This window comes from Mytilus galloprovincialis, chromosome 3, assembly GCF_965363235.1.
Source record: "Mytilus galloprovincialis chromosome 3, xbMytGall1.hap1.1, whole genome shotgun sequence".
Classification (NCBI taxonomy): domain Eukaryota; kingdom Metazoa; phylum Mollusca; class Bivalvia; order Mytilida; family Mytilidae; genus Mytilus; species Mytilus galloprovincialis.
Genome location: NC_134840.1, coordinates 29,959,370 through 29,978,086, shown reverse-complemented (window position 1 = coordinate 29,978,086; position 18,717 = coordinate 29,959,370). Strand labels below are relative to the sequence as shown.

Below are 18,717 nucleotides of genomic sequence, written 5' to 3'. Positions count from 1 at the left end.
GCTGAGGAAGGTCTATGCCAAATTTCATGCTTGTAGCAGGATGTGCACAATTCGTCTGAAATATGCTTGTAGCCACCGGACTACTAGAATAACATTTGTGAATTGACCCCTACTTCAATCTGAGACCTGTTTTAAAATTGTTTTATTTATCTAGTATCATTTAAAAAAATAATCGTTATGACTAGCACAGGGTCGTTATGAAATTATCATGTACATGTCATTATTCAACTGATGGAAATATGGCTGCTAAAAGAAATTCTTTACCTTCCATATATTTGTCTGCAACTTCTCCAGTAAATGTTTTCAGTTGCTTCTTATTTTTATTGTCACTTAATGAATATCTTGTTTAACATCTTTAACATTCTCTGCTGAATTTATACTTGAATTTCCTGACAGAGTGGAGTCATTTGTCTTTTATTCAAGACTATGTCTGTTGACCTCTAGGTATACTCAGTATTTTGCACCTTTGAATTTTTGTATCAATAACATATCCTTAATATTTCCTTTACTTCACCCTCTATAATAATAATCAATATAAAAATAATAATTGTGTCATATGCCTTTCAGACAACTGTTTCTAAGAGACAAAAGGGAAAAGGCGTTATTAAGTAAAATGTGTGACTTTTTCATGTTTTATTATTCACTAAAACAAATAAGCACTTGTAAACAACAAAATGAGATTCTACTGATATATCATAACAATACAATAAAATGTAGCAAAACAAAGCTTCAAAATAATAAAACACAGCAACAGAAACTATGCCTGATAAAATATTATGCAAATATCAAATTAATGTATTTTACCTTGGTGCATGGTCATACAGTAGCTCACTCTATCTTGACTAAGTCAGCTATTTCAAACAATAATATGTGTGCATAGGTCATGGTCACAATGCCCAGCTTCAAATGTCATTTTCTTGTTCAGTAAACCGTAAGGAAACAGGGTCATAACTGTAATTTGGCATTCATATAAAAACAAAATCACATGATAATTAACATGCATACAAAATTTGAAGTTGATGTGACTACAAATTCATGGTAAACTATCTTAACCAAAACCTTTAACCTGAGATTAAACTGTTTTTATACAATCACATTTACAGTTTCAGTGAACTTTGAAATTTGGGTCAAAACCTTAATTTGATGTATAGTTAAACTATTTCTCTTAAAAATAATTGTGTGACCAAAGTTGATGTGAATACAACTTCCTTGTAAACTACAATAGTCATTAACTTTAAACTGAAGAGGGAAGCACCAAAGCACCAACATGAAAACATAATGCCCCCTTCAGGCTTCTAGCATAGGGGGACACACAAATTAGCATTGAAACACTTGACCATAACAAATTAGGAATGTGTCAGGAGAAACCTGTAAATCTTATGACAATCAAATCAAAAATTGAAAACCTTTTATATCAAGGTTGTTGTGTTGGTGTTAATATTTGTAATTTTTTTTATCTTGCTTTCCAAAAAAAAAAAGCATTATCCATAATAAATGTTCATCTTGTACACTGATAGTGTTTTTAATTCTGTAATATTGAAGGTTTTATTTTTTATAATCTAATTTTTCATTATTTGCAAAAAAAAAATCCTTTTGTTAGTTTAAAGTCATACCTTTAACCATGTTAACAGTTTGGTTTGTTAATTATGAATATCAAAATGCTGAAACATATAACTGATATTATTGTTTCCTTAATTATTTCCTAAGATTCCCGATTTAAACATTTATCAGGAAGATAACAAACTACACTGCACACGCTCCCTAAAGGAAAATAATCCAGACTTTGTTCAATCTAGTGGTAAGAAAAGCAATATTGCAACTGACATATTATTACAAACAATAGTGTTTCATATACAGTGATTGTCTTTACATGTGAATTTGAACATAAGAATACAACAATTTGTGAATGGTATTTTCTGAAAACTTCAGTATGGCATTTAAAAAACATATACAACAGCTTTATTGCACATTAATAATATGTAAATACAATAAAAAGGCACGTACAATTATTTTATGTATTAATATTTTGCATGCATCATCAAAAACGTTTACTACTTTATATTCTTCTAAAATAGACATTAACTATCACAGAGCAATGATAGTACAGTAACTTTGATAAAAATCAACAAGCAAATTGATTTTATTTTAAAATTTTATACACAATAAATGAATGTTAAATAAAAATGTTTTAGTTTTCACTTGTAAAAGTTTAAATAATTGCAACAAAAAAAAATACTTAATATGATTTTTACAAATTTGACAGGAGAGGTAGGTATATCACAAGGCCACTTCTTTGGCAAGTTTTACAAATCTATCCAACAACAACCATCAGAGGTGTCAAATACATTAGTCTGTCAGGTTTCAGTATTTATATTCTTATATTTTGTCTTATATATTTGCATTAAGGGCATCAAACGTTTCAAAATTCATGCAAAACTGCAAAGTTAGCAAAAATAGAATAATTGAGAACTTATTTTTATTTCGATGGCTTCCCCTTTTTGTGTTATTTTCAAATTGTGGGTGGTGATAAATTGTTCCATGTACTTTTGTACATTTAGTGATTAGGATTGAACATAATTGATGCATCTATACAGGCTGAGTATAATTTGGGGTTGTAGGTTATCAGTGAAAGGTCCAGGTTTACATATCACTGACAGGAGTAGGGTGGTTAAGGGTTCCATGTGCATCCCCTTTCCCCCTCTTTTTCAAAATGGTTGTACTGTTCTTGCATATTACACTTTATATAGCTTTAGTTACTTATTTATAAATAAATCTTTCTTATATTATTAAAATAACTGATTTTTTTCATTTTTTAACAAAACACAACAACAAAAAACAGATGAAATAAAGAAATTTGCTGGTAAAACTTTTTGTATTTAGATGTGATAAAATTTGTAGTTGACAAAATTTGGGGGGGGGGGTATCTGAGATATATAAGCTACTGAATAAAAAAAAATATTTGTACTATTAGTAATGTTTGATGTTGTATTTTTCTAGTCATTTCTCTATCACACTCCTCTATTATCAAAATATTTAAATTTGAAAATGAAGGAAACACAGGAAAATGGTTCATGAAAATATCAAAAATTTTCTTTTTCTTTTCAGAAATAGATGATTATTTAATAAAATAGTGTATATACTTTATAAAATAAAAATATAAATAAACAAAACAATGTAAATCAAATGTAAACATAATGTTGATACTTAAGCTTTAGGATCGCGGTAGTAATGTTCACATCATCTATGTAATGTATTTACACAATGCATATTCATGAAAGAAATGAGATTCTTATTTCCCTTCTACAGCAGTTTACTTACATATATGTATCTATATGGAATAAACAAATAATCATTTCCTTTATAATGAGCTACACAAAGAGGCAAAGAAGCATATGATACTACTGTTGTAAATGGTGTAGTTCTTGTTTTCCTTTTCATATTTGTTTCAGTATTGGTTCAGCAATATCAACAGATGAAATGTATATTTGGGATACAAATTCAGCAACTTTAGCCAATTCTGAGCAAAAACTATCAACAGATTTTTCTGTACAATCAACTCTTTCTATCATTCTCAATCAATGTCTTAAAACTCAACTACAGTCCCATGCATAATAATTTTTTTTAACCTTTATACATAAAATTGTTTCAATATTTGTCTAGACTTGAAAAGCTTTCAGTTGAACATTAATGTGTTAAATGCTTTCCCTGACTATTGAAATAGTTATCAAAGGTACCAGGATTATAATTTAGTACGCCAGACGAGCGTTTTGTCTTCATAAGACTCATCAGTGACGCTCATATCAAAATATTTATAAAGCCAACCCTGAAATTAATGTCAGTAAAAATTAAATATGAATGCACAATTTGATGTCCAGTTGAAAAGAATATTAAGAGAACGAAAATGAGATACAGATTGAAGTTATGTGTGACCTCTTAATAACTTTGAGTTCCATTGTAAAGCTATGGAACATCAGAAAGGAATGTGATATTAAAATATCAAAATATTACATTCAACTATAAAAGAGTTTAGGTGAATTTGATGATTTCTCGACCTGATCTAGGCGGTGTTGCATATTTAAGAAGTGTGTTCTTCTGAACTGAACTCCACTGAGAAACTTAGCTATTCAAATAAAAAAATAAAGAGATATGCATAAGCTAATTTTTTCAACAAGAGTAAGCACATCTTTGGTTAGTGTTGGTTAAGTGTAGTTGTAGTTTTGAGATTAGCAAAAACTATATGATGCAAGATTACAAATAACATTTCTGTGTGTCAACAATTTACTTAACATAGAACATAATACCGTACATGTTAAAAAAAGGATGCTTCTTAATTTTTTTATTAATATTGTTTTAGGTTTTTAGGGAATAAATTAAGCGTACAAAAGATCTTTTTCTTTATGCCAAAACAAATGTCCATTTATCAGTCAAAATTGGAGAAGAAATAAAACGGGGGAAAAAAATCCTGATTCTGCTCTGGATACGGTCTTATGGTTATAAACAAGCTTCTGTCTAAATTTCATAAAATACAATGAAGTGCTGACAACATTATTGATGACTGAAAAACTTTAACCTCAGACCATATCTTTAAAAAAAAAAATACATATACATTGTACAAAAATAAGAAGATGTGGTATGATTGCCAATGAGACAAAAATTTGTCATTTTCATTTTATATATGGAGGTAAATTCTATAACTGTAGGCTTCCAAGTATAATAGCACTAATGTGCACTACAAAAACATTACCCTCTTCTATAAGCATGATAAGTAAAACTGTGCAAAACTTCCACAACAAAGGCATTAAGGATGTACTTAGTTGAGGTTAGGTAAAAATTAAGAAATTAAGAAATTAAAATTGATACTATAAGTTGGTAGAGCTTCAATTAAGGATAAAGATAAGCTAAAAAAATTAATAGGTCATGGACCTCCTTTTCGAGACATTTGAGATCTAAAAAATGGCGGGAAAAGGCTGACTCAGACTTTTACCTTATATTTGCAAATGGTATTATTTGTGTCTCAAAACAAAAGAAAGAAAATCAAGAATCTTCTAAAATTTTGGTAAATGACCCTTCATGAGTTATTAAGTCTTATATGAAAAAATAAATGGGTGTTATGGGGCAAAATATTTTATATTGTATTGTATGGAAAAACACCAAGGAGTCCGAACATTTGACACAAATTCCAAAACCTCACCTAAGTACATCCTTAAAACACTATAATTTCAAAAAGAAGTCAAATTATTTTTGAATTTTTTTTTTCTGTAGATACAATTCATTTAGATGGTATCAAATGTGTTTGAATTATTAAATATGGATGAATAACAATAGGTTATTTACATACACAATAGAATGGCACTGTTATAATATTAAATACTTAGTTAAGTTCCACTTTACCAGAAACTTACAATTCTTGAATGTTTGACATTATTAAACTCTACATTGAATCATCATTCAAAGTTGAAACATTCCTTATCTAATTTTCTTTTTGATCTTGCTCCTCCCCATTTTCACAATTCTACAGTGGTATCCATCTCTATCTCAGAGGTTTGCTGGGGTTTTCTTCTCTCTAGGAATGCTATTATTAGTAACATAAAACATCCAAACAGGGCTAAAGAGCCATTGACCCTAAACACATTCATCCAGGAACCAGTTGAATCTTTGATCAAACCTGAAATATATGAAACAAACATCTTCTCATATCTATGTAGTAGATTTTATAATCATTTTTTATGACACTCTTTAGGATATTTGCATCAAGTATTCTTTGCACTTCTGCTGAAATAAATATTTCAACATGGGATAACTTACCACAACATCCAATCAAAATCCTTTATATTTTGATAGCAGTTTTCTCTATACCGTAGTGCAATCAGTTGACATAACCTTTGAGTTTCAACTTTCGATTAAAATATGTTTAAAGCTCTACCAATGGCCAATTAGATGAAAACTGGCTGCACGACTGGCGTTCTATCACACCAAGTCATACCTCATCATTCACCAACGTCATTTTGTGACAAGTCAGCCCATGGTACAGCAAAGGGGTGGACATAGGTCCATGATTCCAACTTCCCTAACCTCCAAATCCCTCTCCCCTTCTATTCATATTCTCTCCTCCTTACTCCCAAACAAAAAGTTGGCATCTTTCATGTCTTTATTCTGCCCCTGTTCCCCTGGCTTCCCCACTTCCCATCCCATAATTCCCATGTTCCTATAACTCTGTCCATCCTCAACCTCATTTCATGCTCACATGAAGGTTAATTCAAAATTTGTAGTTTCATAGAAAAATGTGCAAAAGTATATGGTGGAAACATGCTATTACAATGGAATATGTGCTATTTGCATTTATTAATTTTACCTACCCTCACAAAAAAGTCAGTATATGAATGAAATGTTGATGTTTTTTTTTTTTAATTTGAATGATAATCGTCATAGTTACCTGATTCCACTGGGTTAACCAGCAATGACAATGATGCAGAAAAAGCAATAAATCCAAAGGCATGTGAAAATTTCTCTAATCCTAAACTGTTGATAATTGTATTAAACAAAACACCATTATATCCTCCAGCAAAAAATCCATAAATTCCAACAAATATGGCAAGATGCATAAATGTGTTCATATCTGGAGTGAACAATATTCCCAATCCCATTAGGAAAGTGGCTCCAAAGTATATAGTTTTACAATTATTTGGACACATGTGTGTACACCATCCAAAAAACAGTCGTCCGAATAATTCAGATATGCTTATAATTGCAATGATTGTAGCCCCTTGTGTGTCTGTTCCACCAATTTCTTCACAAAATGGAGGTAAAATGTTAAATATACCCAGATATCCAAGTGATTCACAAAAAACAAAAATTAGGTACAGAAGAAAAACAGGATTTTTGAAAAGGCTCCAATCAAATATACATAATTGTTTAAAAGACCAACAACAACCCTTCTTGTCTAAAGTCTGAGATTCAATAAGAATTCCTCTATTGCTATTATCTAGCCTTTCAAAAGTCTGAGGTATACTCTGCATTGATATACTGGCTACCACACCCAGACTAGCACATAAAGATGGATCATAGGATTTCAGACTTATAACTGATGCTGTAAGACGCTTCTTGTCATCTTTTTTCAACCATATCATTTTTTTTAGAAGTGATTCTTTCTCAGCTTTTAAACTGTTCTGGCTAGTACATTCATCACTTTGATTTTTAATTTGATTCTCTTCGTCTATTTTATATTTGTCATTGGTAAGGATGGCCTTTAAACTAGTGTTCCCTGCAGATAAATGTCTTCGTTTTCCTTGACTACGAGATTTTGTAACAGGCTTTTGATTTTCAAAAGAAAATTTCTCATTATCTTTATATTCAAAATTATTCATCTTGTCTTGGTCATTTTCATGATTTCTGGATTTTCTTTCATCCTCTACTTCATCTGTCTGTGACTCATTTACTGATCTACTTTTTGACGCTGATTCTCTAGAAGTAGAGTCAAGAGAGACAACTCCTAAGCTTTGTTTCCGACTAGTATCACCGAGTGAGGCTACTCCAATACTTTGCTGATCATCAGAATAAATAGATTTCCCCATGGCATCAATATTTGAACATACAGATGGATCAAAGGATTTCAAACTGATCACTGATGCATTAATCTGATTGTCATCCTTCAAGTTTTCAATTGCCTCATCATTTTCAGAGTATAATGATTTACCCAGTATTTCCGGATTAGAACAAAGAGATGGATCAAATGACTTGAGACTGATTACTGAAGCTGTCATTTGTTTGTCATGCTTAGAAGTGATATCTATACTTAGTTGATCTTCTGAGCACAGAGACCTTGTCATATTTTCTGGATTTGTATACAAAGAAGGATTAAAAGATTTCAGACTAACAATAGAAGCATTAGCCATTTTGTTTCCTCGTTTGGATTTCTTCTGTGCATGTCTTAACAGATATTCTCCCTCTGAAACATAACTATTCTGACTTCTGCCGTCATCTACCGACATATAACTTTTATCATCACAATGAATGAGGTCGCTAGCATCTAAAAGTATCATACTTTGTTGATCTACAGACGGTGTCATTTTCTCACTAACTTTTTTTCCTTTACTTTTTTTAATGGGATAATTCTTATGTGATCTGAGCAAACAAGCAAATACACATATGTTGTACAAGATACCAGCAAAAATCATCATACATCCTTTAAGTGACATTACATCAATCAGATATCTCATAATGTATGGAAGTACTACTGCACCTAATCCTCCTCCTGCAGTAACAATGCCATTAGCTAGTGCTCGTTTCTTGTGGAAATAATGTACAAAGCTCACCACACAGGGACTGAATGATAAACCATAACCAATTCCTATAATTACCAAACAAAAAAATGTTGTTATGAAAAATTCAACATATGCATTTTTTAGTACATGTAATACATTGTCAGAAAACTGGAAAACATCTGCATATATAAACACAATGGAGAAATTCCCATAATTTAATACAATGCATTTTGTTTTAAATAAATTAAAAAAGTAAAGCAAATGTTGTTTTTCAATCTAAGTTGTTCTATCAATTTCCCCTCATTTCTTCTTTTTTGTTATGTAGTATACATCTAAATGTTTTACAAACCTGTAAGACAACCATATGTCAGATAATAGTAGTCCAAAGATGGAGCAAAAGCTGTCAATAAAAATCCTGTCCCTCCAAATAATCCCCCAACAAAACAGACTGCTCGGTGAGAAAACTTCATACTCAGCGCAATTCCAACAGGTCCTACAAGGGTAAATCAATGTTTTCTTTAAACAAATGTGATAGCTTTGAAAAATCCTTAAAAATGTCCCTACATATTGTGTTGACCATTGAAATTTTGTTTTAAATTGACTATAAGTTCTAATCATTTTCAATTTTCAAAAATTATTTTTATTTTAAACTTAGTGTGAATGTCATCAATTTAAGAAATATTTATTCCTTAAAATTGGTACCAATAAAATAAGTTTCTGATGAACATAATGATAGAAATGTAGGTCACCATGATCACAGTGAGCTTATAATGAAAAATATATAGAGATGATAATGGTTTTGTTTTGTTCTTGGTTGAAAATGAATTATTTACAAAAGTTAAAATATGCTGCTATTTAGAGACACTAAGACAATGACTTACCTAGCCCAAGATAAAAGAAACCCGTTAATGATTGTATAGACTGGAGTTCTTTGTTGCTGACATTGTATTTTCTAGACAGTTCAACATATAACACACCAAATGATTTCAGAGATCCAATCACCAGGAAAAGAATCATTGAAGCAGCTGAAATACATGGCAAACCGAATGTTAAGCATTTCATTATAATTTTCAAATGCTAGTATTCAAATATTGAGATTGGTTGAAAAACTCATAAACAATGAATGTCTTACAAATTATGAGACATTATACACAAAGTATTCATTTGTTGTAGCTGCAGGACTGTAGCTCTTAGGTCCTGATATTTTTCAACAATTTACAGACCACATTCCTTCCTTCCTTCCTGCCTGCCTTAATTCATTCACTTGATTAAAACAGCCTAGTCTAGTGTTCTGTAATTATTTCATAATTTTTTTGAAATTTTTCTTTGTATCAATATTTTCATGTTGGTGCTTTCAAATTTTGTAGCAATTATTTAAATAGATTTTGATATGGAAATAAATCTACACTAGGTAAATTTGACTCTGTTAACTTAGTTACCAAACACAACAACCCATGCATATCCTTTATCTACAGGTAAATTTGACTCTGTTAACTGACTCTCCTCTTCGTCATCATTCTCTCCTGTTTCCACTTTCTCCTTCATACTTCTGTTTTTTTCTATAGTGTTATCTACTGAATTAAAATTTACAAAATAACAGTCTGTTATTAAAACATATTTGTTGTGATAATACACAATGAACCATTTAGATTCAAGCTTTATAAGTAAATCGTTGTAACTGTTTAATTCTTCTAGCCATTAACTGTAGTCTGTAATGTCATGAATGTGGAATGTACATGGAGGTCTACAGAAAGACCTTATTTTTAAGTTGGAGACTTTTTACCATTGTAACTTTCCTTTGGATGTATTCTTACATTATTAAAAAGATCAGAGACATATATACATGTGTACATATGTCTCTGATAAGATGTTGTAGGTCAACAAGTAAGAATGAACCCTCATTAATGAAATGCTTTCTCATGAATCATATATTTAGTTATACATGTTCAGTGGCGGATCCAGACCTTTTCCTAAGGAGGGGGGGGGCCGCTCCAGTCATGCTTCAATGATTCCCTATATAATCAACCAAATTTTTCCCACAAAAGGGGGGGGGGGGCGTGCCCCCAAGGGCCCCCCTGGATCCGCCTATGCATGTTATATGGTTTTATCCTAGTAATTTTTGGGGCCCTTTATAGCTTGTTGTTGAGTGTGAGCCAAGGCTCTGTGTTGAAGAACGTACTTTGACCTATAATGTTTTACGTTTTGAAATTGTGACCTATAATGTTTTACGTTTACAAATGTGACTCAGATGGACAGTTGTTTCAGTGGCACTCATACCACATCTTCTTATATCTACACTTGTATACATGTATATGACAACCTTATCCTATTCTTAAATAAACTTTAAATACTTCAAAGTTTAAATACTTATATTGGGAAACCAAAAAATATGTATTTATACCAGTAATAGTCATGATAGTAAGATTTAAGTTGTACTGTCAGATTTTTTTCCATTCAATCTGTAGGAAGATATATGCAGATTGATAGGATTATCAACAATATGTTCCCAGCTCACATTAAAATCAGTACCACTCATTGCTGCTTATACTCACAGTATTAAATGCCTTTATAAGCTCCAGTGTAAACAGTACAATTACGTCTTATTCCATATTCAAAGTCTCCTTTTCAAATACACCATCTAAATGAAAAAACAGTAGCCCTTTTGACTTTATATTGATAGCTCCATCTTGTATTCTGTTAATAACAGAGTTAATGATCTACAAAATACATAGAAATTAGCCATACAGTCATACAACTTATCTTAAATTACAAATTGTTCACTCATCATTAAAACAGACAATTACCGATAAATACTGATAAAAGTTATTCATAATTGATAATCTTTGCTTCCTATATCTTCTATATACACATGATATACAAAGTACTTTACAACTGTATGACACTGGGGAAACATACAGACATCTGGGTTATCATTCTACAGAACACTTACATTTTATTAAGGATGAAAACATTTACTGCTCATGGTTAGTAATAGTTGACATTTCTTTCCCCCATCCTGGTCGCAGCAGGAACTAGACCTATCTATGCTAAATGAGTATAACACTGTTTTCCTTCATTGACATCAGAAATGATGGAGATCTGAAACAATAAATCAATCAATTTTAAATAATTATATTGATATGTGCCATAATAAGCCTGTAATGCCTGTATCACTCGTGCCTGGCATTTAAGCATAGAATTATAGAAGGTTGATTTAAAACTTATCTACATTGGTGCCACAACCATCAGATTGAGTAACTTGTGTCATAGGAGACAGGAAGTTAGATATTTTCCTCCTCAATATAAATCCTTTTATCATTATGTTATTTAGAATATATGTTCACTTTGAATACTATTTTAAGCAGGTCAACAAAAACATAAATTATGTGAAGGCAACTTGACAGTTTAAACATGTTAAATGACAGAAAACAAGAAATGATTTATTTGTGATGTGAATAATGAAATTGTTAAATATTATCAGTCCAATCATTGTGTCCAAACTCTATGAGATTCTGTAAAAGCAAAATGGAGTTTAAATATAAAATAAAAAATCCATTAGATGTTCAAAAGACAAAATTTATTAGTCTTACATATTTGCATTATTGGCATGATGATAAACTTCTTGTATTTTTCAGATTTTGTCATTATTATTAAAACATAAAACAAGGCTTTACCAAAAATAGTTGACTATAAAAGAATGCCATGATTTAACAAAGATGTGAAAGCTAAGTGTATCAATATCTTTGAGGGTAAGGCTTGGGCTAAGATCTATTTTGTCCGAAAAACTGTGAGTTAAAAGTATGTATATATGACATTATACTGACATCACAAGTAACCTTTCTGCACAAAAGGGTCCAGATTATACCAAGTAATCAACCTATTTATTAATCAATAAAAATCACCATATGATAATTTTGAAATTTTGAAAAGTTTAATATTTTGCAATTTCAGGGCCAAATAATAGCTGTCAAACAATGAACAAATGTACAATACCCCTACTTTTGCCAAAAATGAAAGAGAACTTTTGTTTAAGAAATAATTCTATCCTGCCATGCTCTATATGCTCATTTTAACATGGGTAGGCATTATATTTGTTAATATCTTAATACTGAGCGTTAGGGAGGTATTAAATGTTTACAAATATAATGCCTACCCATGTTAAAATGAGCATAGAGCATGGCAGGATAGAATTATTTCGATTCTAATAGGAATATTTGAACTTTTTCACTTCGAAGCGGACCTATAGTAGACGCTCGGAATGTCACCATTTTGACTTCATGAATAAAAAACGTTATAGAAAATCAGCAGTTTATCAATAAAAAAAGAACAGAAACATTTAAACTTACTTTTGGAATGTTTTTTTTTAATTTCCTAGCGAGCAACACCAACAAAAATGTCCATTTTGATCTCTGGCGTTGTTCAAAATTCATCTGACGTTGCAATTTCAATTGTGACATCAATCACGTGCAGCCCATGTTCTATTTGAATTAGAGCATGGCTTTGTACCCAAAGCTTAAGAAGAACGTCATATTAGAATAGGGATTAGTCATTTGTAACCTTAATGTGTTAATTAGGGTGGTAAGATGAACATAAAAGGGGAGGATTTGTTAACATTTTAAATAGATAGATTTGAGTTTTTCTGTAAATTTCAAACATGCGAATTGAAAATTATAACTAATTTGATGAATACACTTGTTTTTATCTCATTGACAAAATATTCACTTGTCAGATTTAGATGTCATTTCTATATATCTCTTGTTTCATAACTGTTGGCTTCATTTTTACATTTTTATATTTGTTTCATGTAAGACACTGGTTAATTATTTTGGACATGAAGAACAACAAAATCAGAGACTGATGTCTTAGATTTGTCAGCTTTTCTTGAAGCTTGCCTTTCCTGAATATTCACCTTTCAAATAATATACATACCTAAAGCACTTATAATTCTAATAGTTGTTTCCTCACATGGTTAATAGTAAAACTTATAATTGAATATATTTGGGTCATTTTCAAAAAATGTCGAATTTTCAGTACACCCATGCTAAATTTTGTATTTCTAATGGAAATTTCAGTTGTAATGGTTTAAATGAAAGCTTGTCGAATTTTTGATTCAGAACATTAATAATAAACACACCTTACATCTATTTTGATAAGATTAAACTGCATTTAAGTCCGATTTTGGGGGTATTTGTGTGTGTATAGTGTCAGAAAAACACATTTCAAATAATTTTTTCCGATTTTCTGATCGCCTTGATATCTTCAAAAGGGACTTTTTAAGAACATTTATTATTGTTCTAAAGAAAAATCGTAGCTTCTTTATCATTGTATGTAACATATTATCTACAAACTAAATTGAATCATCGTAAGGGAGGTTCATGTCTATCCTGTTATCGCTACTTAAATCAGCCGTTAAATTATTCTCCCTATGAATATTGAATCAGTCAGTGTTGATTTCAAAAGTGCAAAGTAATCTTTACATTTAAAATGCCTCATTTCTTGAAAGACAGTGTAGAGAAAAGAAATTTCAAGACATTTAGAGAAAAAAATAGAGTGTACTTTTTTTCATGTCTATGCTGTTACCAACAATTTTGATTAATTACACCAACAGTATGCTTGTAAAAAGTGCAATAACTTGTTGGAAACAAAATTCACAAAATAAAACCATAATCACTTCACAAAAGGGAGTAGTTATTTCATAACAGCAATCAAAAACGAAGAAATTTGTCTATCCTGTAACTATGGTTGCTATGGTTACAGTAACAGGATAGACAATCGTAGACAAAAATTCGTTAAATTTTTTATCTTAACATAAAGGTGCAAAACGAATGAAATATTTCGTTGTTTGAACTCATCTTAAGGTTATAACGTCTTAATCTTCCCAATTAAGCATTTGCAGGTGCAATACTGATATTGGTAACAGGATAGACAAAAAGGTAACAGGATAGACTTTTATTTAGTGATATATCAGAAACGTACGTTCCTGTTACCAATGAAATAAAGAGAAAAGTAGACTAACTTATGAGGGTTTTACTTGATGTTGGGTTTATTTGAAAGGGTGAAAAAATGCCGAACAATATAAATTGCTATCTAAGACTTGCATTACTGGTGGTAAATTTTACAACCTTTGAAAATCAATTTTTAGAGGCATTTTTCAGTACAACCTGGAAAATTGGCAAATAATCTATAATTTTACAGAATGAATATATGTGACCAGCCACGACATATCCAGGCTTATGGAGGTAGAACGTCATTGTGAGAAAATTGCCGTTAAATGCCATTTCCAGGCTTAGGAGGGTACATTGTCTAAAATTAGATTTTTGTATATTTATCTAGAATATTCCGAAACAAAACTCTCTGTCATGTTAATATTATGACATATTTGAAACGCAAACCTTTGCGTTTAATGCAAACCTTTGCGATATAATGCAAACCTTTGCGTTATAAAGCAAACCTTTGCATTATAATGCAAACCTTTTGCGTTGTAACGCAAACCTTTGCGTTGTAACGCAAACCTTTGCGATATAACGCAAACCTTTGCGTTATAACGCAAATATCTTGATTTCAATTATTCATTCAGTTTTGTATATATGTCTGTCTGTCATTCATTTGGATGTGATTTACTAGTAGATAAAAAAAGAAACATAAATACAAGGCCAAATCATTATAATAAATATGCATAGGAATAATGGAATACTTGAATTGCAATTATACATAAATTAAGACTGATTTGTGCATCAAAAAAGTATATAATTTAACAAGAAAATAGAATATAGTTTAGTATATAGTCATATTTAAATTGAAAGATAAAAAATAATGTCATACAATTCTGAAACCTCCAAGTCAAATAGACAAAATGATCTTTCTGCTTTAAAATGAATTATTAATAAGGAAACATTTTTTTTAAATCTCAGAATATGATCAAGATTCTTTGATAGAAAGTCATTGAATTTTCTTATTAATATAATGAAGTATTTTTAAGATGCTTGGGTAGCAATTTGAATAGAGAGAACATAATTTTATTAATAAAACATCTTCATTCTATACATTTATTGCCAAAGGGTAGCTTGTTTGAATCTAACCTACTTTACACAGTTCTCAAACGAGAGCTTACTTTGGAAGTATATTTATATTCGGTTATAGCTATATTAGCAGGGTTGATTTTTTTCTTAGGTATAACCTCAATTTACTCAATTTTCTTTGTAATATATATACTAGTAGTAACATGGATATCGTTTTTGGGGACCTTTATAGTTTGTTGTTCAGTGTCAGCCAATGGTCCGTGTTGAAGACTGTAATTCGGCCTATGATGGTTTACTTTTACGAATAGTGACTTAGATGGAGAGATTTCTTATTGGCACTCATACCACATCTTCTTATATTATTCTGCTCATTATTAGTCATTGATATGATCTAATTATTCAAGCATTTTACTTTGCAATGACTACAAAGGTGATAAATTTTAATATATACAGCCTCCTCCATTAATAACTACTGTTTCCTTTGAATCTTAAATAAGAAATAAGATAACACAAATGTTTGCGTTTAACGCAAAGGTTTGCATTATATCCCAAAGGTTTGCGTTTTAACGCAAAAGGTTTGCATTATATCGCAAAGGTTTGCATTAAAACGCAAAGGTTGCGTTATTTCGCAAAGGATTGCGTTGTAACGCAAAAGGTGTGCGTTTAACGCAAAGGTTTGTGTGATAGTTTGCAAAGGTTTGCTTTTAACGCAAAGGTTTGCGTTTAACGCAAAGGTTTACATTAACGCAAAGGTTTGTGTTATTTCGCAAAGGTTTGCGTTGTAACGCAAACATAGGAAGAAAAAAAAATGTGTGGCGCTAATATGCTTCCGTACATTTCAAATTCCGGTATGAAAATGAGACTGTTCTATGACGACTTTTATTTATTGAAGCCACTAATTTATAAAACACAAAATTATTGTATCTATTGGCTTTTAGTGATGTTCAATAGCGTATTTGAATAAAATTTCAAAGACTTAAATTTACTACAATGCAAACAATTCTTAGCTCCATTTTAGAACATGAAATTTAAACTTGTTGAAATGAAGTTAGTTTGAAATTTGTCAAAGTAAGCTTTAAGAATTCCTTTTTTTTAATTTAGATTTATTATGCATGTCTCTAAACATAGTATGCGACGCGTAACAGTTTATAAGTAGGTGTTCTCATATATTAATTTGATACGGTGCATTTATTAATATGGATATATTTCAGACTTCATTTATGAAAGAAAAACTTTAGAGCAGAGAATTATTTGGTTTTTTGTAGCTCTATTTTAGAACATTTAATTTAAACTTGTTGAAATGAAGTTAGTTTAAAATTGATCAAAGTAAGCTTTAAGAATTCCTTTTTTTTTAATTTAGATTTATTATGCATGTCTCTATACATAGTAAGCGACGCGTAACAGTTTATAAGTAGGTGTTCTCTTATATGCATTTGATACGGTGCATTTATTATGGATATATTTCAGACTTCATTTATGAAAGGAAATCTATAAAGCAGAAATTTGATTTTTTTTTGTATCAATTTAAAATGTAGATTCAAATATTTTTCACTTCAAACGATAAAGTAAAACTTCTTCAAAACTTGTAAAAATGTATAGTTCGCCATCCGCAAAAAAGAAGCCAACGAAAGTGTTTATCTCTTCTTCACAAATACGTATTTCATTGAATCTCGATATTTATCATGTTTATAATTTTTCTAACAATGACGTTCTACCTCCATAAGCCTGCAAATGTCATGGCGGGTCACATATATAAAAGTTTATTCTCTTGAAAACCATCTAATTGGCTACGTAAAACAAGCTTAACATTTTATCTAAACCTTTTCTAAATAACCCGAAATTTCTTTTGAAAATGGTAACAGGATAGACAAAATATTGTACCACCGATCAAAAAAGATATTCTTGTATGACATCATTAAGATTGCATCTTTTAATATGTTGTTCCTACAGTACTGTTTGTTTTGATATGCTTATGTAGAGGGTTATTTGAATAAGTAACTTTTAATAATTTTTTCACATGACCCATTTATTGATGGTTTAGGAAAACAGATTTTTCAAGCCCCAAACCAATCTGGCCTAAAGTCAATTCTTCACAAGTTGTTTTGTCCCATGTTGATTCCAGCTCCATTATAAGATTTATAAATTAATAATATTTATATAACATTCGGGAATTTCTTTAAATATATTTGTTTCAGAGTAAATGGTAGTATAGATGTTTAATGATAGCAGTTAATAGAAGTACTGTATGCATGTTAAATATATTGAAGGACCATACAGGTTCATGTACATGTAATACATGTAATAATTATTTTAAATCAACATGGGACAATGATTTGGGAGGGATCAACTTGGGGACAGATCAACTTGGGTACAGATCACCATGAAAGCTGGTTTATGATATTATCTGGGAGTCAAACTTGACATTTTTGACATGTCTTTACATGAATAATTTATGACCTGCAGATGTGTTATCAGGGCACCAAAACCCTACACTCCTCCCTACAATAAAACAAAATATAATTTTTGCCACAAAAGAAAGCAATTTGCTTAGCCTCAGTTGTTAAATCCAAAATCTTAAGTTTTAACATGTTCTAACTGTCATAACTGTTCTTCCATGAGAGTATTTTTTTAAAGCTAAAAATTATGGAATGAAGGTGTGGTAAACAGACCCTCACCAGCAAATATCCAAATAAAGTTGGCTGAAGTCACAAACAATTTATTGTAAAGCTCTGGGGACTTGGAAAAAATAATAAAAACTCCAATATTTCCTTCCCCCATCCCCTTTTCCACTTTTGCGTTGCAAAATTATAACTATTTTCTTTAAATTTTATGTTGCACTTCACTCTGCAGCCTCCAGGATTTAAAGGATTTGTGGTGTCAGTGGTCAAACATACGAAAATGTATCTCTAAAAGAGGAACTGTTATTGCATGTGTAGTGACGATTTAAAAACTACCTTTCATTTGGACACTTTGACTGTCATATTCATTTTTTTTTTTATTTATTCACAAGTTTCTGCATTGATTATGGTTACCGGGTGATCTCGGCTTTTATCCTTACTAATAAAAAGTCATCCGAAATGATAGTTTACGACAGCATGATTTATCTAACTACCAACAAAAGTAATTAACTTTTAAGTGGTAGCCACCATGCCATGTATGACAGCCACTGGCAGGTCATTATCGGCCCAATTTTTTTATTAGACGGCCGGTGAACCGGAATCACAGGTTGCCGATGATATGAAAAAGAAACAAATCAGAAAAAAATGTGTGTTTGAGTTTTTCATTATAAACTCGTGATTATACTAAATCCATCAACACCAAATGATGTAAAAGCAGTTGTTTCTTTTATTTAAGAGTCATTAGAACTGAGGAAAGGAGAACAATAACTGTTTTTATCTCTTATAATATTGTCGAGTTTTCATTATGTTTGATCATGT

At 30.8% G+C, this 18,717-nt stretch overlaps 1 protein-coding gene across 2 annotated transcripts; it reads right to left on the bottom strand.

The window, feature by feature from the left end:
* Nucleotides 1-618: 618 nt before the first annotated feature.
* On the bottom strand, nucleotides 619-18,367 carry LOC143067661 (uncharacterized). Of its 2 annotated transcripts, none has more exons than XM_076241095.1 (8): nucleotides 18,235-18,367; nucleotides 11,212-11,360; nucleotides 10,814-10,978; nucleotides 9,701-9,835; nucleotides 9,143-9,286; nucleotides 8,611-8,754; nucleotides 6,434-8,347; nucleotides 619-5,665 (listed from the first exon to the last, which is right to left on the bottom strand). In XM_076241095.1, the coding sequence occupies exons 4-8, from the start codon at nucleotides 9,804-9,806 to the stop codon at nucleotides 5,505-5,507; spliced, it is 2,469 nt and encodes an 822-aa protein (XP_076097210.1). In that variant the 5' UTR covers nucleotides 9,807-9,835; nucleotides 10,814-10,978; nucleotides 11,212-11,360; nucleotides 18,235-18,367; the 3' UTR covers nucleotides 619-5,504. The 2 variants fall into 2 exon arrangements, with proteins under 2 accessions (XP_076097210.1, XP_076097211.1); XM_076241096.1 differs by having other exon boundaries at nucleotides 9,701-9,832.
* Between the last annotated feature and the right edge of the window lie 350 nt (nucleotides 18,368-18,717).

What these genes read in the sequence shown, in the direction of transcription:
- LOC143067661 (XM_076241095.1), bottom strand. Translation starts at nt 9,806, where the DNA reads ATGAAGGAGAAAGTGGAAACAGGAGAGAATGATGACGAAGAGGAGAGT. An exon ending in TGCATGGGTTGTTGTGTTTG is followed by an intron (nt 9,287 to 9,700) that starts GTAACTAAGTTA and finishes CATGTATTTCAG; the next exon opens with CTGCTTCAATGATTCTTTTC. An exon ending in GGTTAACCCAGTGGAATCAG is followed by an intron (nt 5,666 to 6,433) that starts GTAACTATGACG and finishes CATATATTTCAG; the next exon opens with GTTTGATCAAAGATTCAACT.